Consider the following 25,297-nt stretch of genomic DNA (forward strand, 5'->3'; position numbering starts at 1 on the left):
TCAAGCAACAGGCCATAATCAGGGCAGTGGAAATGCTACAATTCTACACAAGTACAGAAAAGCGACAGGACACCAGCCACAGAACTCAGCTTAAGAATCTTGTCTTTCAACTTTTTTTTTTTTTTTAAAGGAGCAACTTTCTTTCCTCTATGGTTGCAAAAATGTGCTTGAGAATATGTGGGCAATGCCTGATGGAATCTCAGGAGTCAGAGTAGCTAGTGAGCAAGATTACCAGTAGTATGAGGTGCCATCCCTATGGCTAGCATCAGCAGAGTAAATAGCAGAATACTGCAAAGTATGAGAATTCATGCAAATGTTTGTAATTTGCAGGATTTTAAAAGACTACTGAATTTAGGTTGTGTTGATAGAGTCTGGGTTGTCTCTGTGCAATATCGCATCTTAAATGAAAAGAACGCATGGCCCAGGCTCAAATTCCAATTTCAATTCCTCAAGCAATGAGCAGGCCAAAACGGATCATAAACCCATACAATCATGCGGAAGATTGAAAGCAGCAGAAGATCACTGAATAGTGGTCAATTCACAACTTTCATCAGAATAAACATTTCCACAGAGTTTTGCTAAGGGCAGCAGTATATCTAAAGAATTTAGTGGCCCATACTTTCCAATACTGGAAAATGGGAAGCCCCAACTCCACCCCAAGCACACAGATGGAACACAATAAAGATAATGGGATGCTTCAGAATGAAAGCCCTGGCACCTGCTTGTCTTGCAGGAAAGTGCAAAACTGAGGCTACCTTCACAGCTTTTCACAACAAAGGTTTACAGAAGTTTTGAAAAGGGGAGACAAATATCTGTAAAAGGAGTAGGAGAAACAGTCAAATGAAGGCAGTATCATGCAGATGGGGAAATCCTGGGATGCAATACAGCTAGTGTCCTTCAAAGCTTAAGGCTTGTTAGCAGAAGCGTAGGAGAGAAGAAGCCAGGAAGCTGACAGCATATCTGGATGCTACTAGGCTGGGGGAAAGAGTACGAGCTGAGCTTAAGAGGTCATGGAGGCGGGGGCAATAGTGTTTCCAATAACCTGTAACCCTTTGCACACTCTATTATCCACTTACTGCGTAGAAGAATAAAGAAGAATAGGGATTTTATAATCTATTGGTGCCTGCTTCTCTGAATACACAAGATTCTCTTTAAAATCTATCTGTTCATTTCTTAGGTCTGTGTCCCTCCAAGGAGTTTTGATGCACATGTTCTAGGTCTGCAGAGAGAGCTGCCGCCCTCATCTCCTGCCCCAACTTACCTCAAACTGTAGTGGAGTATTGCAACGACTAGCAGCCAAGGACGGAATCGGCGAAAAGATCACACCACAGCTACTTCGACACTCCTCCTCTCCTGGCACAGATGAGGAGGATGTGGTGAGGTGTGGGCTTGGCGCATCTGGAACTGAGGGGTCGGGAAGCGGGGGAGTGACTGGAGACAGTGGCCTCAATAACTTGGTAACACTCTGCTCCATTAGATAGCGAGACTTCCACTTCTTCAGGGGGCTCAGGAAATCTGAAATGCAACGTACAATCGAGATAGTGGCTCTACCATTATAAAGCCCTAATTTACACTCATGGTCTGTTCCCCCTACATGAATCTTTGAATTTCTGATTTTGGCTCTTGCTGCACTTGCAACCCCTCAGTTCCAAAGAAAAACTATTTTTCTTAAATAGAGGGGCAATACCAAAACAGGGTAAGGCAAGAAAGAGGGATGATTTCAGGACTCGGGAAGATGCTGAAATGAGAAAAAGGTTCAACCCAAAAGCAACCAATTCAGGCTCTGCTATGGGTGGACCAACAGCAAAGAAAAACTCCAGGAAGTTGTAAGTTGTCCAAAGACCAGGTCTCTCTACATCACCACCATGCATCTCCACCAATGCAACAGCAGCACATACCTTGCCAAAAGACAGGGTCATGGCCAGTAATTTCCCCAGTCTTGCATGACCAGTTTCTCCCAACTCCACACAGCATCGCTTTATTGTGAAGCTTCCCTTGATTTACTTGCCACTTTCCTGAGCAAGAAGCTGCTTCCTGAGCTAGGAGCGGTGCATTTTCCTAACACACATTGGGCACATGGAAAGTCTGGCAGTGATTCAAAACAATACTCAACAAGAACTGACACTAATCCGGCGCAGCGCTGCTAGCTGGCTCTGCATCAGTGCTCACAAGTCTGCTAAGTTTCCTTGAAGCCAAGTTCCTGTGCACAACATCCGGGCCTCCCCTTTGCACTCTGTTTGTTTGCCACCAGTGAATTTAAATCTCCTCAGTTTTATTCTCAGATTCCACTACCCTTGCAGCAGTACGTCACCTGGTAGAGTAGAGACCAGCTCCTGAAGACCAAAACACTTCAAAAGCCTCATTTTCATTCAACTAGGCGGTTTTGCCTCTGCACACACAATCTAATCTCTCTCTCACTAAACCAAGGCTGCTTTCCTCCACTCACACGCATTATTTAAACAATTTCTCTAGCTGTATAAGGAGTTGCTCACCAGTAAGCCTCCCTCACACCATCAGAAGAACGTCTAAAGCAGGGTGGGCATTTTTTTCCCTGTTGAAGGCTGTGTGTCCTTGTGGGTAATCTGTTGGGGCCACGTATCAGTGGTGGGTGGACCCAGAACCAAAAGTGAGTGGGGTTGGAGTTAAAGATGGTCACACCTTTTCTCTTTGACACCCCGTTTTTTTCCTTTCTTGCCACACAAATGAAATCATGCCAAGAGTTACATGAAATATGTCAGAGCTGCAGGCTGTCCACCTGTGGTCTAAACAGAATCTAAATCAGCCCACATTCCATTGACAGTCATCACTCCTGTTGGCCAAAAACACAGTTGTTCACTGACCAGTGAGAGCCAATTATTCCAATGGAGATCACTCTGCTCCAATGTTTACATCAATCTACTGGGGAAAAAAATCTTCTACACCCTTCTCTCTACAGTGCAAACCCTTGGTTAACAGTGGCCCAAGCATAGCTGTGAGTGGATAGTGGGAAGTCATTCGCCAAGTCATCACCAGTAGATTAAATCCCCAACCAGATTTCTAACCCCGTAATTACCCATTTCATCAGCTGTTGCAATCAGCTGCTGTCTCTGACTTGTAAGCATCTTGGGAGATTTCTGTTTGTGAACTGTCCCCTGCAAAAGAATCTTGTACCAAGCCACCCAATTTCCATTCCCTCTCAGGCTATGAGAGCCACTTCTCTTCTCTCCCACCACCCTATTATCTTATGAAATGCAAGTAGTCTGTCCTTCCCAACTCTTCACCATATCCCTGCAACAGAACTTAAATCTGACTTGCATGAAAACCCTTGAAAGCCGGATGATTTAGTGGTCTTTTGAAATGCCATCAGACAACGTCCACAGGCCTCAAAGAATCCAACCCAAATTCAAAGAAGTCTCTGAGAAAGAAGATCAGAGAGCCTTCTACTTCCCCCCCTCACTCAAAATTGCAAATTTGCCCAAAACTAGTGCTTTGTCTGCTTTAGATGCCTCTAACCTTTGCGCAACAAACAGTTATCTGTACACTGCCTAGGGCCTCGTCTCGCGTCCTTGGAAAACTGATCCCTGACTTGGACAGATCGCCACCCTCTTCCTCTGCAAAGACAGATGCAAAGTTACTGTTTTTAAAACTCCTCTTTTTGCTTCGCTCACAGATGTAAGCTCAGGTGCTAGAGAGTGGCTGCTCTGTTACCAGGTGCCTACTCTTTAACCAATCCCCCCCTCCCAGCAAGCATTAGAAGAAAGCTGCCAAGCAAAAGGCACTGGTTTTCATGCAGTACATGTCCTCTAAGGTATCTCTTTCCAAAGGAATCCCAAAAGGGAACAGGTTCTCTGATCTTGGAAAAGAGGAGCATCTTCCCCCACCACACACACAATGGAAATGTCAGAATGAAACACCATTCATGCAGCTTATAGTTTTATTGCTTGTTCCCCTTGCAGGTAAACTGACCTATGCAGAACTGCTTCAGGACCATGCCATGAAGGGCAGGATGTATACAATGGGGATGGTGGCACTTCTAAGCATTAGTCCACTGCAAAACCTGTGTCAACAAGTAGCAGCGCACAGTGCATATCTATGTGCATTAACTATAACTACTACTGCTCTTTAAACTCCAATACACTCGCAAGACCCTCTTATCTGCATGAGTGGCCAGAGTTAAGTAAATATGGCAGTCTTATTTATTGTAGATACTGTAGATTATTGTAGATTTTTTTTAACATGCCCTTCACGACTGAAATTGAAACAACCACCCACAATGCATCACTGCAATGCAAAGGCATCTCAACCAACCTGTGTTTTCCTTGCAGATGCCGGACGTGCTACTGCTCTCATTACTTTGGTATAGACACTGAGTTCTGTTCTCTTGGGAAGTAGCTGAGGTCTGAGTCATCGCTTCTTCCAAAGCTTGCTTCATCCAACGCTGTAAAAACAAACCTTCCTCAATGCACAGGCTCCCTTTCAGTGTTTTTCAGGCTTGCAACAGACCGCCTTCAGCAATTTCAGCCTGTTATCAGCCATTACCAACTGATGCCAATTGGGATGGGGATTTGTCTTTACCTCAATCAGTTTATGGGCAGGGCTATTTATGCTCTATATCCAACTCAAATTTTGCACTGAAAATAAGTGAGGCTTCTATGGAAGTAGTCTTTATTTTGCATGAGGTCACGCAATTTACATGGCTGACGTTGAACCCATATTTAAAATAACAAGTAATGGTGGGGTAAGAGGGGAAAACAGCACAAGGTAGTAAGGACACCGCAGGTTTGGATATAGGGCAACCAAAGGAAGAAAAGGCAACAGTGCAGGCTGAAAGTTCTGTCCTACTGAACTTTGAGCCACTGACCTATTACAGCCCATTCCCACAGCACGAGGATTAGAAAATAGCCTTTATATGAAAGGATTTGAATGCCATCACTTTTTTGTTTTACTAGGGAGGTACCAATATTTTAGCATATGGAAACGTAAGGGGGAAAAACTGCCATCCCTACCTAGTCCAAGACTCCAATATGATGAGCCTGCACATAGTAAAATCAGACCCAGGACTTACCTTTACTGATTCTAGTTAAGCACACACAATATTATGTTATTAATGCTCCAAACAGATATCAGGAAAGCAAAATTGCATTCTTCGCTTTTCTCCAAAAGCAATGGGAGTTCACATGGAGAAATGAGACTGATTCAGGACCTAATTAGCAGAAGGAGCATTCTGACTGCAGCTTATCCTGCTGTGTCAGAGCCAGATATGCCAGAGATCTGCTTACCAGTCTAACTCATTTCTGTCACAGTTACAGTATGGACCCATATTTAACAAAAGTGAAGAAATAGATATGACCAGAAGCATGGCAATCCTATGCTGCTCCAGATTCACCACACATCTGTGCATATAGTTTGATCTCGTCACATTTCTTTTTGGAAAGCATGTTTCTAGCCCTCATGATGTTTAGTTCTGAAAATACATTAGCCTACTGAAGGCTGAAAAGTCAAATTTCTGTGGACCAAAGCCAGGACTGCTTCTTATCTCTTCCCTGCAGCTCTACTGCTGGTTCTCCTCTTCCTTCCACCTTGCTCTCATTTGGCATCTTGCCAAAATACAAGCAAGATACCCAACATTAGTTATATTACAAAGTTGTCACGTATTATGAGCACTACTTTCATGAGTGAAACAGACCAAACCAGAATAGACCCCTAATGCACTAATCTGTTTGAGGAGTTATGTTGAAGCATTGAAGCTTTTGTTTGTTTACAACCAGGTGACTATGGAGGCCCAGGAAACTACATATAGGGCGTTCCTGTGCCTATGGACAATCTTTTGCATTTCAGAGCTCTCTGGACACTCAGCTACTAATCCGGCCTATGAAGCTCTTTGTTAGATATGTATCCAAATTGCTTTAGGCAGTCTCACCACGAGTAGGTATTACCCCCAAGGCAAAAATACATGTAAAGAAATATTTAGACACACAGCATAACAATTAGCCTAGAAAAATAAAGCAAACGCTTAAAATGAAAGAAAACCTGACACACCACCTTACAAAAAGTCTGCAAAAAATCAAGATTTCAGTTCAAGATGCAATGTGGGCATTGTGGTTAATGTCAATACCAGGCTATACAAAGCTCTCCTTGGACACATACTCTTGGCTTTCCTATTCACTTGCAACTGGGAGTTCAGAGAGCAAATGGGTGTGAAATACTGTGAATTCATATTCACAGGTATGAATTCAAGAGGCATACGCAGTATGTTGGCAGCTTTCAGCTATAAAATTTGGATCCTTAGTGCATCAATTACCACTTAGATGTCTCTGTGACTGCAGTTTTTTAAACCCACACACTGTATTTCAGTAGGGCAGTTGAAGCACACTGCAGCCTGACTTTTTAACAATACATGTGGTACATCGTTTTTCACATCCAGGAACTGCTAGTGAGCCTACAGAAGATGACCATGTATTTTCAACCTAAAAAAAACCACTTAAAAACAGTGGCGTGAGGCAATGTTGCAAGGAGGAATGGTTCACTACATCCACTGAAAATGTGACAAGAAACAAAACAATTTAAGTTGTAATTTTTTTCCTTAAAGGTTTTAAGCACCAGGCAAGCATTTCTCAGGGATGCTTTAAGGTAAAAGATCCCTCACACTCAGATTCCAAAATCATATATCCTGTATCATTTATTCTAAGCACAAATGTGATTGACACATCAATTTTATTTTTAAAAAAACTGGACCAAGTGCAGAGAGCAGACGTACCTTTTTACATGAGTTGTAGTTCCCATCCAGCTGAACTGGCCGTCTTCGCCTTTCTGGGGTGAAGGGAGAGCCAAAACGGATGTAGTGCTTGGGCATGGTACAAATGAGTGGAGAGTGGATAAGTCCTGGCAACATATTGAGGGTGGTAGCCAGCACAGTTGGGTCAGTGGTGATACGTAAAGGACACTCAATGGGGCACTCCTGCTTTTCTGCTTTGTCATTCAGCCATTCTGTAACCAGATACTGGAAACAGAAATAATAGATATATGTTTTACTATGCAAGTACCTAGTAAACATACAAAATAAGGAGACAATGGCTTTTCTCAAATTGTTCTGTTAACTTTCTACTGCAGTGGTTCTCAAACTTTTCAGACCACTTGAAAATTGCTGGGCATCTCTGTGGACCACTTAATAAACTTCTTCAGTGCTGGCATTATCAAAACCAAAACCGTATTATAAAAACAGGAAGCCCTAGGAAAGGCCTTGTTAACCTGCTCGATAAATCTGTCCCTGGTCAAAGTGGCCTTTATCTCAGAAAAAGTAAGTCAAGTACAGGGCCAAGTACAGAAATTATAAGTTGTTCTGTAACCTTTCTACAGTCATGTTCACAGACCACTGTTTGAGAACTTCTGTTCCACCAGAATCACACAAAAAGCCATTTTCTTCTATTTCTTTTCCCCCTGTAATTTGTTCTTTTATATTATACTAAAATTCTTTTGAACCTTTTCAAAACTGAAAAGGTTGGGAAATCAGTGGAAGAGGGCTTCAAAAATGAAGGGGTATAAAACTTTTATTTTCTTGACTACAGTAGTACTACTGAAGCCTTTGTATGTCTCAAGTTAAATTTAGTAACATGTTGATTAAAAAACTGCCACATCCAAACCAAAGCCTTTTGCAGGGCCCTGAGAAACATCCTGTCCATCTCTCATCATTCATTTACCTTTTTCGTTTTGGGATACTTGAGTGCAGCCCGGTTGGTCTGTACTCCTGCAACTGCAGCCACAGCTGGGTCAGAACCCATCGGCTGCTTCCCTTCTCCTGCACCCTCTACACTGCTGGCTTCTGCTGCCATTACTGTGCTCACGCTGTTTCCTTCCTCTGGAGCTACTTGAGAGAGTTCAGATTGTTGAGAACTGGCTTGCTTTTGCCTTCTTAGCCGCTGTGCTGAACTGCTCCGGTAACGGGAAAAACGGCTTTTGGGTCGTGGCCTGGTTGGCTTTGCAGGTGCTGTTTTAGAGACTGGTTTATCTGCTGATGTCTCCTGCAATACAAACCTCAATGTAAGCTATGGAATCATTAAGCAGTTGTTCCTCTACACATTTGATCTCAAAGAACAGAAGCTTGGTGAGTGCTGGATGTCCAGGTTTAGATCCTGGAGTGTAAAGCGAGAGTTTGTGACTCCAGTGTCCCTCTGAGGACGGAGTCTTACTTGCATCTTAACATAATGCTCCCTCCAGAATATTGCTTCTCCCTTTTGAAGCACCTGCAGAACAGGGACTAACTGGTATATTTTGAATCCAAAGAAAAGTGTCCAGGGTTATCAGGATAAAACTCTGCCTGTGAAAATAACTGTGCTGTTTTACAGGCAGTTATTTGATACCATAAATATAAACCATCTTCCATGCTCTATCAACATGCCTGGAAAAATGGAAACGGACTACTTTCAAGTCGATTCCAACTTATGGCAACCCTACGAGTACGGTTTTCATGGTAAGCGGTATTCAGAGGGGGTTTACCATTGCCTTCCTCTGAGGCTGAGAGGCAGTGACTGGCCCAAGCTCACCCAGTGAGCTTCATGGCTATGTGGGGATTCGAACCCTGGTCTCCCAGGTCGTAGTACAACACTATAACCACTACGCCACACTGGCTCATCAACATGCCTACTGAAACACAAATTTTTTCAAATCCAGCATAGATTGTATTCAACTAAGTTATACTCAGAGTAGACCCACTGAAATGAATGAACCTTGGTTAGTCGTGGCTATTAAATTCAGCAGGCCTACTCCTCCGTGGCGCAGAGTGGTAAGCGGCGGTAATGCAGCCGAAGCTCTGCTCACGGCCGGACTTCGATTCCAATGAAAGGAGGAAGTCGAATCTCCGGTAAAAGGGGACGAGATCCACTCAGCCCATCCATCCATGGTCGGTAAAATGAGTACCTGGCATATGCTGGAGGGATAAAGAAAGGCCGGGGAAGGAACTGGCAATCCCACCCCATATATACTGTCTGCCTAGTAAATGTCGCAAGACATCACCCTAAGAGTCGGAAACGACTCGCACTGCAAGTGCAGGGACACCTTTACCGTTTTTACTCTGAGCAGGACTTGCAACTGAACACCATCCCTTATGTCTGGTAACAATACACCACCAGCCAGGAGCTCACAATGAATTGCCAAGCTGGATCAAGCCAATGGTCTACCTATATTCCACGGGACATTTTGACACAACAGGGAAGTGTACAAGTATAATGGGATGGCGATAGCTACCCCCAGCATCTGGAAGCTAGAAGTATATCCTTTCTGAACAACTGGCAGGACTAGTAGACCCTCCCTCACACTAAAGCAATTCTCCTTTAATCCCTGAAGTCACTGGGGTTGAACCCCAGCAATTATACCATTCTTCTTACCCCAGCCTGTGAAGATCTCCGTGTGTTCACCCCAATGCTGGTGGCACTGGAAGGGGCACTTGGCACAGAAACATCTGAAGCCAAACTTTTAGGTTCATTTGGCTCAGGTTTTACTTCCTCCGGTTCTGGAGTCTCTGCAGTAACCACTATTTCTGCTTCTGTGCTGCTCCGATCTGATGGTAGATCTCTCCTTCTCTTTCTTTTTTCCAGATTCTCAAACACATGCATGATAGCTTCTACCTTCCTATCTTCTCGGGTCTAGCTCACACAAACAGAAACCAATGTCACCAGAAGAGGTACAAATTGTCGGAAAATGGATTATGCGCATGAGACAGACCAGAAAACATTGAGAGAAGGGGGAAACACAACAGAATAGGAGCAGCACTAGTAGACACCCATATATTGTCCAGATTTCCATTCCTTATTCTTAAATTTATATCCTACCCTTCTTCATGAAGGAGCCCAGGATGGGGGGGGGAGCAATAAAACATCTTAAAACAATTCTAGTACAGATGCAGGCTTGTTGGAAAAGGAATATCTTTAGTTGATGTTTAAAAGACAGAAACAGTGCCTGTCTCATTTTTAACGGGAGGGAATTCCAAAAGGTAGGTGCCACAACACTAAAAGCCCGATTGCTATATTGTGCAGAATGAGCCTCCTGACAGAATGGCAGCTGCAGGAGGTCCTCACTTGCAGAGTGCAGTGATCAACTGGGCATATTAAGTGTGAGACAGTCTTTCATGTATCCTGATCACTAGCTGTATAGGGCTTTGAACACCAGTATCAATGTTGTAGAATGATCCACTTGTCCTAGCAGTGACCACCTAGAAGATGGGATTGTTAACTCTCCCAACTCAAAATACTCTGATCTCAATGCAACCTTATTTCTGACTGCACGACAATATGAAAATATTAGGTACCAATGATTAAAATCCATCTGGTACCCATGCACACACATTTACATATATTTTATCTGGTTGGCTATTTAAAGAGCTCCCTTACACCTAGGTCATTAAATCATTTGCTAGGTTTTCTCTCCACCAAAACCCGTTTTTGGCACCCTTAACTGTACCTTCCTCTCGGGATATTCTGTGTTTTGGATTATATCTTTTGAATTTACTACAAGTTACCATCTTTTAAATTGATAATAAATGTTCTACACCTCTTTATAAAGGTTTTAGAAACCATGCTGCTTTGCTTTCAAAAACCTGTAACATGCTATCACTCTATAGATGACCCAGCCAACACAGGTGTGCATGGGAGGGAAGGAGGGATTGCATCTCCTGTGAGGGAAGGCAGGTAAAATGTGATGGCAGGGACTTTTTCCCCCTGGTCTAACAATCTTTTAGGACAAAAGCAAGGTAGGGAAGTGCATTTATATCTATGCCTTCTTTAGCTTTTCATAAGAGACAATGGCTATCCAGACAATATTTTCTCGAGTGCAAGAGGATAATGTTCTCACACAAATGTTCTTGGTGGATTCAGACTGGTGTCACAAGCAGCAAGCTCGTGTTGTTGCTAGGGGAAGATGTCAGCTATTCCTCATCTTCTATCCTATCCCTCATATGCATGCATTGATAAGGGCAGGTGAACCATGCCTTTTTGTTGTCTGACAGTGATGGATGTGCTAAGATCCAAAAGAAAAAACAGTTTTCAATGAACTTCCATTTCCAATATATACAACTCTGTTGGTGAATTTCCCAAAAGGTCCCTGGTCAAGTCTGCTAAGCCTCTGACTTTTCCCTCCACTATTAATCTTGCTGCTGCATCGGTTTTCCAGGGTACACCGGTGTTCCTCAGAAGCTTATCAAAGGGTTCCTCACTGAGAAGATGAGGAACTGTGGTTTCCAGAACTTCCCTGCAGATGCACAGCCACAGGGGAGCATTCTCAGGCATAGACTCGTTTTGAACAGGGCAATGGTAAGATCCAATACAGCTGGCCAGTTTCCTGTTTAAACTGAGCATGGACACTATGCCTTAGAACTCTCTGCAATATGCAGGGTTTTGCCACATACTAACATGGAAAAGACACTTTGAAAACCACTGCAGGGTCCATAGAAACACAGCATCAGGGCTAGTGAAACCAGCAGCATCCACAAAGAACAGAAGCAGAAAAATAATGACATCAGGGTGACAGGATCAGACAAGTTAACTGGGCAATATTGTGTGAGAGGGTAGCATAATAGTCCACTACCTAGTGGGAGAGACTGTACCCATTTCAAAAACAAAGAGGAAAAGGTACTTGCCCGTCTGTTCTGAGCGAGACCTCCCTGCTCATCTGGAGTGGCTTCTTTCTCCTCTTCTTGCTTCTCTTCTTTGTCTGCAGCCTGAAATGTGAGAGAACAGACCTCAACAGTAGTCACTACTGCAAAAAGATATGAGGCAATTACTGGGAACTTTCAGCATTTCACTGGGGCTATTGTTGCTCTTTGCCCGGAGAAGTCAGTCCCTTCAGGAACAAGTTCCCCTAGAGTTAGTGACCAAACACCCATTGCTATAGGATGATGGGAGACTTTACCTCATTATCACTGGCTGCAGCAAGTCCCTCAGGGACTTCCTCTGCCTGTGGATTGCTGTTCTCATCTGATGCAGCTCCCCGTTGTTCCAGCTCCTTCCGACGAGCTTTCCGGCGCCTAGTCTCTGCTCCAATCAGAGTGTCTAGAATAGGTGGAGGTAGCTGTTCTACAGTGTTTGGGCTCCGTTTCTGCACAGGGCAATTTCGGTTTCCCTTGTGACAGGCACAATCCACTTTATAGTTGCTGCCCCATCACAAAAGACACAGAATATATTAGTATCATTTTACAATGTGTTGAGAAACAATATGTAAGCATACCTTTGAGCTAAATTACCTAGGAGAGGGATGGGGGCCTGTTCCCATTATGACCTTATCACACAAAAGGCTGGAAATGCAACAAGAAAATAAAAAGCAGGGAGCACAGATGAAAGGGCAATACTGAGGGAAGGACATGTCTCTGAAAAGCATGTAACAAAAAGACTCACCAGATATTGTATTCATAGTCAAAGGCAATGGTGACCTCTGCATCCTTGGCAATGGATGTAACAGCATATATGCACAGATGAATCATCCCATCTGCAATCATGTGACGAACCTTCAACACACGGACAGAACTGCTAATATCCCAAGATTAAGCATGTGCAACATTTATTTGTTTATTATTTATTTTATTATTACATTTATATCCCACCTTTCCTCCAAGCAACTCAAGGTATCTTACAAACATGGTTCTCCCCATCCCAATTTTATCCTCACAAAAATCCTGTAAGGTAGGTGAGGCTGAGAGATAGTGACTGGCCCAAGGCCACCCAGTGAGCTTCATGGTTGAGAGGGAAGTTGAACCTTGGTCTCCCAGGTCCCAGTTCAACAATCTAATCATTACACCATGCTGGCTAACATTGCAAAAGATGAATGTTTTCATAAAATAGCAGCAAAGCCGGCCTTGACTGCCTTGTGAAATGTGAAGTATGCACATGAAACTGAAAATACTTGCTTTACCAGGGAATTGGGAATTTTATTGTTAAGGACTAGGATACTGATGCAGAATGGAGAGAGCACCCAGAAGACCTCATGGACCAGAATTCCACCTACTGATGACCAACGGTCCTAGTGCTTGTCCTTCTGGGGCTACTGATAAAGATACTCTACAGCATCAATATTGTGAAGTTCATAGGCCCTTGGATCTGAGGCCCCAGCCCTTTATTTGGGATGGGGTAACCTTCATTTAAAGAAATGGAGTTAATTAAAAGAAATGGTTCAATATACATCCCAATTCCAAAGAAAGGGGATCCCAGGGAATGCAGTAATTACCGAACTATTGCCTTAATATCCCATGCAAGTAAAGTAAAGCTCAAGATTCTACAACAAAGGCTCTTACCATATATGGAGCGAGAAATGCCAGACGTCCAAGCTGGATTTAGAAAGGGAAGAGGCACCAGAGATCATATCGCAAACATACGTTGGATAATGGAATGGACCAAAGAATTTCAGAAGAAAATCACCATGTGCTTTATAGATTACACCAAAGCCTTTGACTGCATAGATCATGAAAAACTATGGAACGCTTTAAAAGAAATGGGGGTGCCACAGCATCTGATTGTCCTGATGCGCAACCTATACTCTGGACAAGAGGCTACTGTAAGGACAGAATATAGAGAAACTGATTGGTTCCCAATTGGAAACGGTATGAGACAAGGGTGTATTTTATCACCCTATTTATTTAATCTATACGCAGAACACATCATATGGAAAGCAGGATTGGACCAAGATGAAGGAGGTGTGGAAATTGGAAGGAGAAATATCAATAATTTAAGATATGCAGATGATACCATACTACCAGCAGAAACCAGTAATGATTTGAAACGAATGCTGATGAAAGTGAAAGAGGAAAGCACAAAAGCAGGACTACAGCTGAACTCAAAGATTTATGTAACTTTACAGTTGACAATGAGGACATTGAACTTGTCAAGGACTATCAATACCTCGGCACAGTCATTAACCAAAATTGAGACAACAGTCACGAAATCAGAAGAAGGCTAGGACTGGGGAGGACAGCTATGAGAGAACTAGAAAAGGTCTTCAGATGCAAAGATGTATCACTGAGCACTGAAGTCAGGATCATTCAGACTATGGTATTCCTGATCTCTATGTACAGATGTGAAAGTTGGACAATGAAAAAAGTGGTTAAGAGAAAATCAACTCATTTGAAATGTGGTGCTGGAGGAGAGCTTCGCGGATACCACAGAATGCAAAAAAGACAAATAATTGGGTGTTAGAACAAATTAAGCCAGAGCTACTACTAGTAGCTAAAATGATGAAACGGAGGTTATCATACTTTGGACACATCATGAGAAGACATGATTCACTAGAAAAGACAATAATGCTGGGAAAAACAGAAGAGAGCAGAAAAGAGGAAGACCAAACAAGAGATGAACTGATTCCATAAAGGAAGCCACAGACCTGAACTTACAAGAGCTGAACAGGGTGCTTCATGACAGATGCTCTTGGAGGTCACTGATTCATAGGGTTGCCATAAGTCGTAATCGACTTGAAGGCACATAACAACAACAACAGAAGAAATGGGGGTGCCACAGCATCTGACTGTCCTGATGCGCAACCTATACTCTGGACAAGAGGCTACTGTGAGGACAGAATATGGAGAAACTGATTGGTTCCCAATCGGAAAGTGTGTGAGACAGGGATGTATTTGATCACTCTATTTGTTTAATCTATACGCAGAACATATCATACGGAAAATGGGATTGGACCAAGATGAAGGTGTGAAAATTGGAGGGAGAAATATCAATAATTTAAGATATGCAGACACAGAAACCTGTAATGATTTCAAATGAATGCTGATGAAAGTGAAAGAGGAAAGCACAAAAGCAGGACTACAGCTGAACATCAAGAAGACTAAAGTAATGACAACAGAAGATTTAAGTAACTTTACAGTTGACAATGAGGACATTGAACTTGTCAAGGATTATCAATACCTCGACACAGTAATTAACCAAAATGGAGAGAATAGTTCAGAAATCAGAAGAAGGCTAGGACTGGCAAGGGCAGCTATGAGAGAACTAGAAAAGGTCCTCAAATGCAAAGATGTATCACTGAACACTACACTCAGGATCATTCAGGCCATGGTATTCCTGATGTCTATGTATTAATGTGAAAGTTGGGCAGTGAAAAAAAGCGGGTAGGAGAGAAATAAACTCATTTGAAATGTAGTGTTGAAGGAGGGCTTTGTGCATACCATGGACTGCGAAAAAGACAAATAAGTGGGTGTTAGAACAAATTAAATCAGAATTATCATTAGAAGCTAAAATAGTGACACTGAGGTTATCATACTTTGGACACATCATGAGAAGACGTGATTCACTAGAAAAGACAATAATGCTGGGGAAAACAGAAGGGAGTAGAAAAAGAGGAAGGCCAAACAAGAGATGGATTGATTCCATAAAGGAAGCCACAGACCTGAACTTACAAGATCTGAACACAGTGGTTTATAACAGATGCTATTGGAGGTCACTGATTCATAGGGTCGCCATCAGTCGTAATTGACTTGAAGGCACATCGCAAAAACAACAACCCTTGATCCACACACTCGGTCATGATCCACACACTCGGTCAAGCCAAGCCACATTTTCACACACATCAACATGCCACCATTTACCTCTGCGTTAGGTGCACAGGAGCGCCTGATGAATCTGGCATCATTACCAAAAGTCCGAGCATCCACACACATCTCAACATTGTTAAACTTGGAGTAGAACAGTACAAAGGGATACGGCCTGAGGAACAAGAACAGCATTTGTAACCTTCATAGTCAACATAGCCAAACTTATTTTACTTCCATGGAGTGCTGGGACCATCTCTGCAGAAGTAATCTTCCATTTAAGTGCAGCTTCCCATGCCAAATACAATGGCTCACCCCAAGAACATTCTTGCAGAAAAGTCTTAGAGGAGTGTAGGGCATTTGCATTTCTTAATCCAGCAACTGTGGGGACCCTCCCATCCACACCAGCCCCATAAAATGCTTCTACTTTCCTGACTGTTTAGCATTCTTACTTTTTGAAGAAGTGCCCATTGACCTCGAATTGCTGTCGTAGCATCACTTTCCCACGATACTCAATTATAAGGGTATCCACGGCCAGTTCTCTGGCAGCTCTCAGAATCTTTCGATGCTTCTGAACCCGTGTCACTCTCCCTAGCTGTAGCTGCAAAGAGAGAATTAAAGGAGAGAATTTAGGACTCACTCCATGGAGGACAGTTCCATATGCAAGGCTGCATTTCTTAATAGCAGCTGAACACCAGGGTCTGAGATCTCTGGCCACAGAAATCTACCAGAATGCATGAACTAAAGTAGTAGACATGCTCAAGATAGCATTGCTGGGCAGACCAGGAATATTTTATACCTGAAAATAATTTTATCTAATGAGCCAGGAAAGGAGGACAGGGAAAGAAGGACTATTGTTTCATACCTCCCCGAGCTTCACCTTATCTGCTTTCCCCTATGTATAAGCTTGCGTGCATCTAGAAGCAAAATAGCATCTTTCAAACCTGGGCCTTGTCAATAACCCACCACCCTAGCATGCAACTACTGACCTACCACTGCGTTTGGGTCTACTTGTTTACCTGCATCTGGGATCCAATAACTGTGTTGTTACAGGACAGCTCTGTCTTATTGATTGTGTCCAGCACAGCAGACTTGCCCACAAATTCTTTACTGGCATTTAGATGATGCTCCAGGAGATTCTGCACATCAGCACTGTATTGGTTAGTGAAGGCTTCTTCATACTGATCGGTCCAGAGCCGTATGCGATTTTCCCACCCCTCTGCTGTATTCTCATCCAGGGCATGGGCTTCTGAAGGAGAGTTCTGCACCAAAGAAGAAAATGGCTAATATGGCTTAGTGCTCTATGAAGGGCATTGGAATTGCTTGTAATTGGCTTAGAGCAAGAAAAATAACCATCTAAGTGAGCCTTGGCTTCAGCCAGCTGTTTGTTTGGTGGCATTTTCCAAGTTCTCTCATCAGCAAGCCTCACATAAGTGGTACAATAGTACTCAAGAATCCATTCCAACTATATTCCTTAGGAGACTAACATGCCACTCGCCATCTCTCCTGCGCACACCAATCTTCTTTAAATGTGCCCCCCTCTCAACAGTAATGCCACAACTATCTTGGACCAGGTTAAAGGATAATCATGCAGTATCATACATGCTGATGTCCAGTAAGCAGGGCTCGGTGGTCCTTGGGAGTGAAAGCAGGGATCACTAATTAAAAGATCCACTGTGTATTACAGGCCTAGGACTTGAGTGGCTATGCTATATAGACCCTCATATATAGTATGTTTGGAATGAAACTGCATTCCAGAGTCAGGTATATGGCTCAACTCACCTTCATCCGCAAAGATTTCCGCGAACCTTCTCTAAAAGCCTGTCAGCAGAGCAAGACAAATGGCCATAAGTATATATGTCCTACACATCTGCATTCATTCATGCTCAATAAAGACTGCAGCTTCAAAACTCTAACAAGGGCGGCCCATGAAATGTACAATACTTAAAGTGTGTGTGGGGGGAAACGTCAATAACAGACTCCCCTGCCTCCCTGAAGGCCACCTTTTCCTGGACCTTCTTAGGCCACAAGCATTATCGCCATTTTATTTGTGCTGAGCCTCAGCCAAATATTTCTCCTGCAAAGCAAAAACCAGGCTCTGCAAGAAGAGCAAGGGAGCCACAACAGAATATACATAACAGAGTTATGCCATCCCAGTATCTTTCATAGGTATCAAACAGCTGAATGAAATTTCCAAATAAAAGCTCTTCAGAGTATCAAAAGTCCCTTCTAAGTCAGAGAGCTGCTGCCTAATTACTTACTACAGCTTATTTTTGTTAGCTTAAGCTTCAGAGTATCCCTAAGCAGTCATGCAAAGTGTTTAGAGGTTTCTTTTTATACTTAGTGTACATATTTTTTTTATAAATAAATTCATTTTGTAAGAACAACTCTGCTGACTTCTATACGCACAAATAGACTGGATAACCTTTTGCTGCATCTAAACCATGCCACTGTCTTCAGCCCATGGACTTCCATATCCAAAGCCCAAAGTGGTGTGGGAGAGCAACCAAAGATTATGCATGCGGCATGTTTGTGTGTGTATCAATTTGAAACAGAAAAAAATTAAATGCAAGCCATTTGTTAAAGTTGTTTCATTACATGCCAATTTTTTTTTAAAGAAGTGCCAAATGCTAAACATTCACTTTGTGATTTTACACTGATTGGCTAGAATCCTGGAAGCCAGTAGTCAGTTTACTCCTTACTGAGTAATTCAGTAAAATGACAGAGAGGTACAAGTAACTAAGATGTGTAGAGTTCCTTTATTTAGTTTTGTTTAAATGATAGCTTAAAAAACTATCAAGGGAAGCCCTCCCTTCCCCCACAGTTACAGCCCTGCCTGAGATGTGGGCAAAATGACACAGGGCCACTTCAGGCATCAGTGGAACACGCTGTCACTGTTTTTATGCATTTTGTCCATAGCATTTGTCCCCAACCAACAAAAGGAGATAATCTGCCTGATCTAATGTGTGTTCTTATGATACAGAAGGCTAGATATCAACAGGAAGGAGATGGGATGAAAACTACCAGCCGTCCTCCCAAACTCCTGCTCAACAACTGGCCAGAGTTGCTGGCAGCCATCTCTGTTCACATACCTTGATTTTTTTGGCCTTTGGTGCCGTACGAGTTCTCTCTGTATTTCTTTTCCTCTTTTTGGGTTTGGTTCTACAGACCCGATTGACTGTCAGAGTGATGCTTGTGGGAGTATGTTGCGTAGCAGTGTACAACACTGTGGAGGGAGAGAGCTCCTCGTCCCAGCTCTCAGTTGCACTGCTGTCTCCACCTGCAGTGAAAAGTATCTCATAGGCAGCTTTCCTTTTGTTTTGAAAAAAACTGGTACATGCCTTCCCCCTGCCCCTGACCACCCAGTGAGTTAACATTGCACTTTTCTCCCAGGAAGGCAGACCTTTCACCTTCCTCTCATAATGACAACTTCCGATACGTTTGCCCCCTCAGCTCCTCCAGCATACCTACCCTATTCTTTGAAATCTGAGATAGAATGGGAAAGAGCACACTGAGGACTCATTGAGTCCCACTGCACAAGCAGAAGTTGTTCCACTCATGCAAGGATTTACTTAAGTGCTATGTTGAAAACAACCCTTACTGTGCATCAGGACAATTGCTCACTCAAATCCCAGGAGTCTGGGGGCAACAGTCAGCTCAGAACTCACCTGACACGTTGTCTTGCTTCCGCCGGCGGAGTCTGATCACTTTTCCTCTGCTGATCTCTCTGCTAAAGGAGAACAGAAACCTGAAGCTGGCATTATTAAGGGCTATTCTACTTATAATAAAATTGGGCTATGGGTCTTCAGTGGAATATCAGATCACCTGATCTGGAAGCGTTACATAAAGTTAAAATGAATTTAATGGCCCCCTCTCAACGTTGTGTATCCATGTCCAAGGCCATTTCTTCAGCAAATAATGGACTGTGTAACTAGTATAATATCCAGATTCTCAAGAGTTCCATCTTTCAGTTTTAGAAACAGCACTTTCCTAGCCCTTATAATTGTGGAAATAATTTCCACAATTATAAGTGGAATAAGTGAAATTCCACAATTTTGAGTGAAAGCAGTGCCATTTAAATGTTCTGAACAAGCAGTTGGCTGGAAGGACAGTATAGACTCATCAGATCTCTCCTTCCTTGTGACAGTCCCTCTTCTACTGCTTGCCAAACTGACAAAGTTCCATCTCTCCTTCAATAATACTATTTTCACCATTGCACTAAAAGTACCTAACCTTATGGAGAGTTTCATATATTCTTACCTTATGCTCAAGTGTATTTAACCAACTGGTCAGTTGAAACAAGTAACATTTACAAAAACTGACACTGAACTTGCAGGATTTGCCTTTTGTTTTATGATACACATTAATTTTATTGCTCCATACCATATGAATAAAGCAAAGACTGGACCAATTGCAGGTTAAGAGAATGAGCAATCGAGAAACCTCTTTAAACACCCCCCCCCCAATTCCATGGATCAGGCTGTTTAAAGACCAGGCTTACCTGCACTTCTCACATTTGATGAGGAAGCCATCTTGGGAGAGACTGCAGTGACACCAGCTGGGAATAGACTCTGCCTCTGAAGAGCTCTCTGTGTCCCCAGAATTCTCCTCATCGTGAGAGTGTAGGCCATTTAGTTCTGCACGAGGGATGATGGTCTGGACAGGGGGAGAAGCAGGAGGGGTCGGAGGAGGAGGGGCTCCATAATTATGATCCTGAAAACAAACATTAGTATCAGTGCTATTCTGAAAGCAGGGAAGAAGAGGGAGAGGTATGACTTTCCAAAGCTTGTGAGCTCAAATACACACTCCAAAACCTACCCTGTACACCCAGATTTGAGGAGTGACTGTTTTCTGAGCCACAGATGAAGCTCTGAAATCCAGGTGTCTGGCAAAATATCTAGTATACTAATGCTGACTTGAATCTCCTATGCTTATACTTAGGCAAACAAAGCCACACTATCAACACACAAGAAAGACTTACCAGCAGACTCAAGAGTCAAGTACAAACACATATAAAAAATCTGCAGGGAAAGAGCCCCAAACAGCTCTATAATATCTCAAGGCACAGAATGCGGAGAGCTAGGGGGAGGGGGCAATCCGGGAAGGGGAAAAGAGACTGGCTGGAACAAGACAGAAATATGTATGCATATGTATATGGAAAGGGTAGGAACAACCACCCTATTGTCTGCATAGGTCACTTCCTGGTTCAAATTGAGAAGCTACTTTTAACTGTTCCCAAGGATTGAAAGAGATAATATACTGATGTTGAAATTCAATACTATCGACAGCTTATAGATATTGATGTAGAAATTTAACAATTTAATACATGTGGCATTGAGCACTTGATTGATTGATTGAGTTTATTTATATGCCACCTTTCCACAGCAAGCTGTGCCCAAAGTGGCTTGTGCCCACCCTACCTCCAAAAAACCAAGGACTGTATTCAACTAAGTCCTATTCATAGCAGACCCACTGAAATTATTGAACCCGTTAGTCATGTCTATTAACTTCAATGGATCTACTCTGAGTAGGATTAGCATTGAATATTGCCCAAACATGAAAGAAAATGCCAAAATCCATCCAATGAAGACTGAGCATGCTCAGTGGGCACAAAATGCTAGCTGGCTAACTGGTGTGGGAAAGGGGGTGACGAAGAATGAAAAACTGAGGGGGGAGGATAATAAAGAGTGACTGAAAATCTGACCCAACACACTCCAGTTTGTGGTCCCATTTGCTTTCCTTAAGATAGAGAAGTGTGTATTGAGTGCAAGTATTCTGCACTAAAATAAGCACTAAGAGGCTGGTAGCCTGTGTATTCATGCTGGCTGTTTTTCTGTAATCAACATGGAAATGTAGGCTAGTAACTTTTGTGAACTTATATACAAGGCTGCTCTAGTTTGTACTTTTGCAATAAGTTGTCTGGAAACACTACACACACAAAACCAGTCCTAGAAATTCATTACACGTGTCACTTGGCAATGCTGCAATCCTCTAAGAAGATATACAGCTCAATCATGCACAAGCCAGGTACAGGGAATGGGTAAATATATGAATCTGCTGCAGATAAGAGATGGTACTCACTGCATAAGGCAGCCCTCTGTAGCTGTGCCTCTGCGAGGCCCCGTAGCCATGACTTGCATACACATTTTTCTCACCGACAGCTGGACTAGCTTCCACAGACTCTGGGCTGAAGAAAGGGCCAAGAATAGAACCAATCAGTGGAGGTAATGGTTCTTTTCAAATAATTAGCAAGGTCCAAGCATTTTCTCTCATGCAACACAAATATCTGGCGAAGAATGGAATTCATGAAGGCCCAATTCTGAAGAAAGTTGGGGTGGGGGGAGGCAAGTACTTGGCCGCTACCTCCAAATGAGGCACCCTCAATAAGCAGTATCAACAACTTTGTTCAGCAAGAGATGATAGGAAGGAAAAAGCTGCTGCTGCTCTTTACACTATTTTGCGAGCTACTTCATTTCATTAGCTGGTGGATTTTAAGCTCTTCATTGATTTGCTTCTCCTCCTGATCCCCACTCATCCTGTGCAATTAAATAATAATAATAAATAATAATTTTAATTTATAAGTCGCCTATCTGGCCAATGGCCACTCTAGGCGATGTACAACTCAATTAAAAATACATCATAATAAATACAGTACAACAATAAAACAGTAAAACAGTGACAGTTCAGAGTAGCAGGCAATTAGTCAAAAAGATCACCCTGTCCACAATCTCTCATTTTTGATGAAAATACTTTTCAGGCCACAATGTCTACTTACTGCTTCTCCAAATGCTATGAGTTACTTAGCAGAGACATGAGCCTAGATACAATTTCCTAGCCTAGTGACTGAAACTCTTGAGAGCACTTGACAAAGATAAGCCGTACATACTTCATGCCATTGAAGAGCTACAGGACTATCTATAACCTGGATAAGAACGAACCCCGGACAAACCACAGTATGCAGGGCATTTTGCTTTCTTACAGGATGTGGTGAATAGCCTAATTACTGAGGGGTCTGACCAGAATTGCAATTTTCCACCACAAGGTGGCAGAAAAAAATCAGCTCAAGATATGGTACAAAACCAGGCAATTAGTGAAAGGCAGTGCGAGTCCTTGTTACAGAAGAGGAAACAGGAAAAGCTTTAGGTGATGAAGCCAAAGCCTCGATGCCAGAAGGAGAAATTGCTCTCTTTGGACAGTGGGAGAGGACTAAGAGGAGGAGGAGGAGTCACCACTACAAGCACACAGTAGGAATATGGTTTAGGAAATGTCTTTTCTGCAACTGCAGTCAACTTTCATAGCCAGGAAAAGGAGGGCCAGCCACACAGTACTTAATTATTTGAAATCCTGTCTCTCTCCAAGATCAATGCACACTTCTAATTTATTGCTCTGTTGTACTAAATTAAGGCACAGACATAAAGACATCTTCAAAACTGTAGGATCAGTAAAACCAACAACTGCTCTACTTATAAAAGGTTTGTCTTGAATGTATTTGTTCCTTTCTTGATATTCCATTAACAAAAGTAGCCCATGCCAACTACAGTATTTTGGTCTACTTTCACTCTCATATCCTAAGTCCCTAGACCTGTCTCTTGAAAATTGATATGATTTAAGCAGAGACCTTCCTCCAAACTGTGGCTGTTTGGTGGATCATAATAGTACAGCAAACATTGACAGACCCTTTACCTACATGAATTTGAAGTCTAGTGCTACAAAGCAATATTAACATAGCTGTCATTGGTAGCCACAGCTGCTTCTACCTCCACGTTCCCATGGAGGGCACGGACAGAACACAACAACAACTACAGCCTTCTCAGGGCTCTTTATGTGAGATGACAGACTACAAGGTCACTGCAACCTGCGAATATCATGGAATGTGGCTCTAAAGATTCCCAGTAAAACACAGCCCAGTAAAATGGAACAGAATGCAAGAACTGTTATCAAAACAACAAAACCTGAGTGGAACAGCCATGAAAAATGTATATCTAGAACAGATCTAACTCGAGACAGGAAACAAGGTATAAAGACTGATTTTGTAGTGCGTTTCTTTGCTGAATGTACTCCAGATCAGTAGGGGTTGGCAGAGTGCCACTGCAAACCAGCCTTCAGAACACCACACATCACTGCTGGTTGCAGAGAGGGAGAGGAGCATGTCACTGGCGCAGCTGTGGAACCAATCTGACACTGCACCTACACCACATCAAGCTCCCTGCTGCCTTGCCCCTTTCCCTCTCGCTAACTGGCAGCAGCGACATGTGGTGTTGGCATGCCAGGTGAGCAATGTCGCCCCACAGCCACTACTGCTCCAAATGCATAGGACTGAAGCTACATAGGGGAGGTGCTCACCAAACCCTGATCAGGTCTGTGTTATGAAACAAAACAACACACAATATACCACACCATGAATCCAAATACACAAAAAGAGGCAAGAAAAAGGAGTGTCTCGTGCATGCTAAAGCCTCAAAAAAGCTTACGAAACAGAGGCCAGAAATGCATAGGTTTTAGTCTCTCTTGAGTACAGACTGTCAAGCAGGTGGCTCGAACAGTGTACCTGACTCTTATGCTTCATTCTTGGAGAAATTGCTGAAGACAAAACCCAGAACACAGAACATCAATCAGCAAGGTACAGCCCTCCGTCCAAGCCTGATTAAGCTCCATTATCAATTCAGCTCTAGGCCTTTCCTTCCTGTAGACACTTCATTTGGATTTTTGTGGAGGACGTTTTCTGCAAGCTACCTTCATAAGCCTCCCTCAGGAAAAGAGCCATACTAAAGGAGTAAAAATCTACATAACAGTTTGTGATTGGCAAGAGGCCCGATGCCTGAAAGATCCTCCTTACCCACATCACACAGCCATCTGTATCAGCGACACCATGCAACTTAGGCTACAGGAGAGGAAAAGAAGAGTACTGTCAGGGCTCATATCCTGCGAGATACCTATCAACCAAGGTATGATACAACAGATGTGAATTAAAGATCTTTGGAAGAGCAGTATTCTAGTCAGCACTGCTTCTTGAGGGAAAGGGGAAGAGCTTCTCTGATCCAATGTGAACCAGATGCTATCTCAGATTTCTGGTTTATGTGTTGCAAAGCTAGCTACCCCATGCTATCCCAGGCTCATCAGGATAGATGAAGTATGAACACTGGGGCCTGATTCCATGCCCTTCGCACACTTAACAGGCAAGGCAGAACTTACTCAGATCCAGCAGCCATATCTGAATAAGATGTATCTGGTGTGGTGACTCCCAGAGGGATTGCAATGCTCATGACGTTTGTCAGGGATCACGGAGTCCAAAGGGTAGCGACTGGCAGCTCCAAGGGCGGGGAGCAGCCGCAGAGCCTCGGCCAACACGTCACGGACATGGGGAAACCTGCCAAGGGGAAAAGAAACAATGCACTGCATTTTTGTTTATCATTGCCACAAACATATGGTTTACCCTGCAAGCCATCCTAAAGCTGAAAAAGAGTTAGAGCTAAAGAAGGGAATGAGTAACTTCAGATGATGCATGTTGTCTCTTGTCTGTGTTACTTTTACATAATCTTCTCTCAAATATGGCCACCTGGTTCACATGCAGATATTTTCTTGTGCCATAGAAAAGAACATTAAGCACAGGCAAGAGGTCTGAAGACCTGTCTTGCAAGAGACAGGCACATGGGCAGAACTGCCAGTAGGGGAAGCACAGCACAGAACTACTGGGGGGGGGGCACAATCCCAGAGCAGCCACAGGGAAAAGTAAGCATCACAGAAGGCACTGATTTCCAAAATAATTTATATCAGAATTATCCTTATGAAAACCCTAGTGCCAAAAAC

The 25,297-nt window shown here is 43.0% G+C and overlaps 1 protein-coding gene across 9 annotated transcripts in view; it reads right to left on the reverse strand.

The window, feature by feature from the left end:
- SETD5 (SET domain containing 5) overlaps positions 1-25,297 on the reverse strand; it is a 67,851-nt gene that overhangs the window by 14,882 nt on the left and 27,672 nt on the right. For 4 of the 9 annotated variants that reach the window (XR_009761554.1, XM_061618916.1, XM_061618912.1 and 1 more), the window contains exons 2-18: positions 24,683-24,857; positions 21,572-21,677; positions 19,992-20,203; positions 19,159-19,220; positions 18,583-18,770; positions 17,273-17,311; positions 16,510-16,752; positions 15,943-16,091; positions 15,548-15,665; positions 12,360-12,469; positions 11,878-12,118; positions 11,606-11,686; positions 9,360-9,617; positions 7,677-7,997; positions 6,737-6,979; positions 4,288-4,417; positions 1,262-1,515 (exon numbers count right to left, since the gene is read on the reverse strand). Coding sequence is in view for 8 of the 9 variants with exons in the window: in XM_061618916.1 (XP_061474900.1) it covers positions 1,262-1,515; positions 4,288-4,417; positions 6,737-6,979; positions 7,677-7,997; positions 9,360-9,617; positions 11,606-11,686; positions 11,878-12,118; positions 12,360-12,469; positions 15,548-15,665; positions 15,943-16,091; positions 16,510-16,752; positions 17,273-17,311; positions 18,583-18,770; positions 19,159-19,220; positions 19,992-20,203; positions 21,572-21,677; positions 24,683-24,753 (2,826 nt within the window). In the remaining variant the exon portion in view is untranslated. The remainder of the gene's footprint in view (positions 1-1,261; positions 1,516-4,287; positions 4,418-6,736; positions 6,980-7,676; positions 7,998-9,359; positions 9,618-11,605; positions 11,687-11,877; positions 12,119-12,359; positions 12,470-15,547; positions 15,666-15,942; positions 16,092-16,509; positions 16,753-17,272; positions 17,312-18,582; positions 18,771-19,158; positions 19,221-19,991; positions 20,204-21,571; positions 21,678-24,682; positions 24,858-25,297) is intronic. The other 5 variants (XM_061618913.1, XM_061618910.1, XM_061618915.1 and 2 more) reach the window with 5 other exon arrangements.

Source organism: Rhineura floridana, chromosome 3 (assembly GCF_030035675.1).
Source record: "Rhineura floridana isolate rRhiFlo1 chromosome 3, rRhiFlo1.hap2, whole genome shotgun sequence".
Classification (NCBI taxonomy): domain Eukaryota; kingdom Metazoa; phylum Chordata; class Lepidosauria; order Squamata; family Rhineuridae; genus Rhineura; species Rhineura floridana.